The sequence below is a fragment of the Otolemur garnettii genome, unplaced genomic scaffold (genome assembly GCF_000181295.1).
Source record: "Otolemur garnettii isolate 467f Iridium unplaced genomic scaffold, OtoGar3 scaffold00066, whole genome shotgun sequence".
In the NCBI taxonomy this organism is placed as follows: domain Eukaryota; kingdom Metazoa; phylum Chordata; class Mammalia; order Primates; family Galagidae; genus Otolemur; species Otolemur garnettii.
In genome coordinates this window covers 3666190-3672189 of record NW_003852461.1, presented here as the reverse complement: position 1 = coordinate 3672189, position 6000 = coordinate 3666190, and the positions used below count along the sequence as shown (strand labels likewise).

General features: G+C 41.0%; 1 protein-coding gene across 1 annotated transcript in view; it reads left to right on the top strand.

Annotated features, from left to right (window-relative positions):
- Positions 1-3107, top strand: part of FYB2 (FYN binding protein 2) — a 57295-nt gene extending 54188 nt beyond the window's left edge. Inside the window, 3 exon segments of the mRNA XM_023515098.1 lie at positions 1861-2017; positions 2242-2275; positions 2605-3107. Of these exon segments, the coding sequence (XP_023370866.1) occupies positions 1861-2017; positions 2242-2275; positions 2605-2626 (213 nt within the window). The 3' untranslated portion in view covers positions 2627-3107.
- Positions 3108-6000: the final 2893 nt, after the last annotated feature.

Genomic DNA, 6000 nt, shown 5'->3' with positions numbered 1-6000 from the left:
GAACAATCTCTAGCTCATCATTAAATGCATTATTGCAATTAATATGTTCATCATATTAAACTATGAGCTCTTCAAGGGCAAAGGTTACTTTATTTATCTATCTTCAGAACCATGTGCAGAGTAGAACACTCTGTGAATATCCATAAAATACTTCTGAAATAAACTAAAATAGGAATATACACAAATCCCTCATGATCACTGATGGTTGCTGCTTGGACAAAAACTAACTGTGGGGTCAGAATATCTAGAAACTGAGACATGAAATTATCTACACGACTGTGCACAACTCCACTCTTCCTTGTCAGCTGTCACGGCTTTCCTTCACATACTTAGAAACACTATGGCATTTCAGTAATTCTTTTCCAGCTCAAATAAAAAACTATTGGGTATCTCATTTGTGAGAGGCACTGAGAAGGATGAGAGTGGAAGACAGTCTCGTTCATTTTATCAGACCGGAGGTTTACTGAATGTTATAACTGGAGTAGATACGAAGTTCAATTAAAACATTAAATTATATACATGGCCATTATGAAAGTCTTCATGTGAAGTGGTTAAGAAAAAGAAGAATGTGAAGTGGTTAAGAAAAAGAAGACTGTTTCAAGTAGAGAAAACAGTGTGAGCAAAGCCAGGGAATGTGAAAGGCACCTGGTGTATTCAAGCACGACCATGTAGCTTAACATGGCTTCAGAAAAGGGGACAGAGATGGAGGGACGGGGTGACCGTATGCAAAGGACCTGAATGTCAAGCTACGAAATGTGGGCCTTGTCCTGAAAGCAATGAAGAGTTTTTAGAACTTTGTGATTTAATTAATCATTCTGGATTCACAGGGAGCAATGGCCTGGGAAGAGTAAGAGGACCAGTTAGGAAGCTATTCCATTGTGAGCCAAGAGAAAAATCTATTTTGGTATAGGCGGGCGATCTTGTAGTTTATCACCCAATAAAAGACACTACCGAGAGTAGAAATAGGCGCTCTTAATTATAACAACATTTGTAAATAGAGACAATACTCATAAACTGAGACTGTCCTGGGCAAAGGGAGATTTTTGGGCACCCTAATTTAGTGAAGTAGACGTCTCTAACCCAAGCCACATGTTCTGGTGGTTTTTTTCAGTTAATAGAGTTCAATAAATATTTCTATATAGTCCAACTAGCTTATCACAGATTGATCAGGAAAAATTTCTGAGGTCAGAAATTAAATTTCTTATCAGATTTTTCAAAAATGCTTATTACACAAAAGGATGACGCTAATTGCCCCCATCTACCTAATACATGTGCTACAGCTAAACATAAAAACCTATGTATAAGCTCACCCAGAGTGGTACCCAGAAATGATGGGTATGTAATAGGTACTTTACACAGTATAAACCCTCAGGTACCACAGACACAAAGAGGGTTTGTTTGTTTTTTTTTAATTCTCCTTTGCTGGGTTTGGAGGTAACTTTATGACTAGAACAGTAAACATCTCGCCCACAGTACTAAATTCACACCCATGGTACAGCTTGCTTGTCTTACCAGGACTCAGTCTGGTACAATTAGATAAAGGTTGTGAACACACTGAAAATATAATCATCGCAAACCGATGTCAGATTATAGCGTTTGCTCTTATTTTCTTAAATGGCTCACTTTCCACTGTATACCTTCCCATTATTTTTTATTCCCTTGTGTTAGTCAAATCTACTATCTTGAGTTTGAGGTTACGGTAAGTATATCTTCCATTAAAGATAAAAAAACAAGATAAAGTATCCTTTTGTTTTATCACAAAAATAAAATAACATGTATTCAGTTCAACATTAGTTTCTTTGTTACAATGAAAAAGAGTAACTATGAGAGAATGGTCTCATCAGTCACTTCTCATTTCAGTACGACAAAGAGATTATCGTCATCAACACAGCAGTGGTGTGTTCCAATAACTCAAGAAATGGAATATTCGATTTGCCAATAATTCCTGGAGAAGAATTGGAAGTCATCGATACCACGGACCAAAACCTAGTGATATGCCGGAACTCCAAAGGCAAATGTACGTTTACTGGTTTACTGCCCGTAAAATTCTGGTCATGTAAACAAACCTTAAAGCATTGCCTCTATGACTTTCAAATTAATGGGCGGCATCTGTGGCTCAGAGGAGTAGGGCGCAGGCCCCATATGCCGGAGGTGGCGGGTTCAAACCTAGCCCTGGCCAAAAACAAAACAAAACAAACAAACAAAAAAACAGATTAGTGACAGCTGTTTTTGTTTCTCTAGATGGATATGTGCTCATTGAACATCTGCAGTTCAAGTAAGTAGTTTTATACTTTTAACCGTGAGTTGTAAATACTCAATGCACTGTTGTGTATGTTAGTCTCAAGGGAAGACTACTGAATTTATGGAAATTCAGGAAAAGTTTTAAAAATCAGATACGCAGTGCCTCATTCCATAAGGATTACGCTGAAAGAGCCACGGGATGGTGTCTCCTGAGTATGTCCTCAAAATTCTCCACAGAGCATTATAGATATTTTAAAGGAACGTCGAAATATGAAACGAGATGAGAAGTTCCCTAGGGGTCTCCTCCTTGCTGGTCCACTGCCCTCTATTTCACACTGTCTGTCTGTTTTTCTTTTTTCTCAGGCATCAAAGTTGGTCACCTTAGGAAGATCATACGGTGTGGGCTGCCCACGGGAGAACTCATCCTAAACCCTTAGTCCTGCCTCAGATCAGTTTCAGTTTACAGGTCAAACTTAGAGGGCGGAGTCAGTGGTGACGTCCATCCAGAACTTACAAGGGAGAAATGAAAACGAATTCCCAACATTTAGAGGGTGGTTTTGCTCCTAAAACGTTGTCTCTCAGCGTCTATCTCTCAGTGTCCATCTCTCAGTGTCCATTTCAGCTGGAGAGACTGTGAGAGGGAGTGCGGCCGTGCTGGAGCACCTGCTCAATGAGCTGTCTCCAGAGTTAGACGTCGGGCCTCATGGCACCCAGTCACTCGTGCAGATGGCAGTTTGCTTCTAATATTAGCACACGAGCGTTTGTAATTTCTAGAAGTGCATTTGAATTTGGTTAATTTAATTCTGAACAATAAACAGTGTAACCAAGATCTTTAAAGTCCAGTCTTAAAATAATTATGGCTCAGCCCTAAAAAAAAAAAAGATAAAGTATCCTTTTGTTTTATCACAAAAATGAAATAACATGTATTCTGTTCAACATTAGTTTCTTTCGTAGTTTGCTGAAAAATAATTTATTTTTAAATTCACCTACATCACTTATTTTGTGTTAAGTATAAAAATATGCTGTATCATTTTCGAAAAAAATCCTGTTGCCCAAAATAAGGAAAATTATTATTTTGTTTGTGTCCAAATACCTACTCAAACATATTCATATGTACTTTCATAGGTACTTTTCATATAAATAAAAGTAAATAAAAATTTTGAAGCTGAGCTGTAACCTTGATTTTAGGTGTAATTTCTGCGTGACCTGTTGAAAGGTCCGTTTCCCACCGACATGAGGAGGGGCTGGAGCACTTTCTGGACTTGGCAGCGGCCCACCCACAGGTGCTCACCAGTGGGACGCCAAAGTAACTCAGCAAGTTTCTTTGGTTCTAGTTACGTTTGGGGTTTGAAACTAACCATCTTTACAATGTCACTACGTTAACAACGTGTTTTCTTGGACTGTTATCTTGAAAAAGGATTTTTGCGAAGCAATTCATTTATCAAAGCAAAAAAATTAAAAACAGAAAAAAAAATAACATCTGGTTTTTAAAATGGTATGCACTGCATGTCAATGAGAGAAATAAATTCTATATTGACATCAAACTGTTACAATTCCTTAACTGGCTTTTTTAGCATTGAAAACTGAAGACTGTCACTCAGTTCTTTAAGCTCAGCAATTCTAGCCTTCAAGAATGTGATAGCATGTGTTGCTGGGGCCTCATCCTTTATACTTTGAGACTATTTTTTAAGCTTCTAAATTCTTTTATCTTCTTTTTCATGTTCCAAATGGCACTGAGCAATAAAGGCCCAGCTTATTCTAAAAAGAGAAATCAAAGTATTCATGAGAGTTCAGAGTTTAGAGAAGGGTAAAGAGATTGCTGTATAATTAAACAAGATATGAATGGAATGGCTAGAGGGTTATGACAGGTTTTACAGAGAAAGTGACACTGTGGCTTAGTCTTTAAATATGTTTGTTAGACAGGCGCAGAGATGGGCTATGAAGAATCGTAAGTCAACGGAGTATAGCAGGCCTGGTGGGAAGGGGAAGACGCGTCTGGAACAGTGTGAAGTTGGGGCCGCAAAGCAACACAGTTCCCTTGTACTTTCCCCTGAGGGTAAGGAGCCAGTTGAGAGTTAAGCAGGAAGGAAATGCAGATACTTAGGGGGGAAAAACAATCACAGCAATATGGGGGCGGTGCCTGTGGCTCAGTGGGTAGGGCGCCGGCCCCATATACCAAGGGTGGTAACTTCAAACCCAGCCCCAGCCAAACTGCAACAAAAAGATAGCCAGGCATTCTGGCAGGCGCCTGTGGTCCCAGCTACTCGGGAGGCTGAGGCAAGAGAATCACCCAAGCCCAGGAGTTGGAGGTTGCTGTGAGCTGTGAGCTGTGTGATGCCACCGCCCTCTACCAAGGGCGATCAAGAGGGACTCTATCTCTACAAAAAAAAAAAAAAAAAATCACAGCAATATGGATAACAGAGGAGAGACTAACTGCTTTTATAATACTCTAGGCAAGGGGGAATTAGGCCTTAATTTAAGACGGCAGCAATAGAAGTACAGCAGACCCTCTGTAAGGTGACTGCCCCAGGGGTCAACACAAGGAAGGGAGCTCAGCCCACTGTACTGATACCCCCCGTGGGGCATGTCTGCTCTGTGAAAATTAGGTCAACCTACGGAGGTGTCCAGGCAGTGAGCTGGTCAACTAGGGAGGCTCTGCTGTATATGCACATAGCACAGACGTCCCATTAGAGATGACAGGGGATTAGGAAATGGTTCGGAGACTTCTTTTTTGGGAAATGAGATTAAGTCAGGTACTGAAGATGGGGAATATAATTCTGCCTGGACACTCTGAATGAACCTTACCCCACAGTGAGAGGCGATATGGGAAGTGCAGCCCTCTCCTGCCCTCTGGGGCAAAGGCTGTTACACTAGACTTTGCAGAAGATGTGGGTAAGACAGACCTGTGGGCAAGGAGGTGAGTAAGACCATTTACGTTGATGCTGAACAGAAACTTTCCACGCAGTAATCCTGTCCAGTAGAAGGCTGAATCCTAAGCCATGTCACTCCGGCCATTTCCTCCAAGCCATTTTAAACGAGTGGCAGTCGGACTAAATCTAGATGGAGACAGATTTGCCCCTGTATTTCCTATCTCATCACGAGACTTCTTGTTCTAATTCAATGACACCGCGCTTTGCTACTTAATTTCCTCTGTGGTAAAACAGAGCCAGTAACATCATCTGTGGTAAAACAGAGCCAGTAACATCATCTTGTCTACTTCACAGGTTTGTTGCCATGCTGTGATATAATAATACAGTGTTTAAAATCCTTAATAAACGATACAGTATAAGTGGTGTTATTTTTGTACCTGGCCTTTTCTGAAGCTGGAAGATGCTGAAAACCAAAATACATTTTCGGCTGGGCACAGGAGCGCACCGCTGGAACCCTTCCACTTTGGGAGGCAGAGCGGGAGGACTGCTTGAAGCCAGGAGTTCTAAGATCAGCCCGAGCAACACGGCCACACCTTGTCTCTACAAAAAAAACAGAAAGATGAGGTGGGCGCGATGGCACACACCTGTGGTCCCAGCTATTCCAGAGGCGGAGGCAGGACGGCTTGACCCTGGGCCTCTGAGGTTGCGATGAGCTCTGAGGACAGCACTGCACTCCAGTCCCAGCAACAGAGGGAGACACTGTTAACAGAACAAAAACAAACCAAGAAACAAAAATAAATGAATTTACATTAAAAGTATTTTAAAAATTCAAATCTTAAGACTTGAAAGACTAGTTGCAAGATGACAAATTTATCTTACACAGACACAG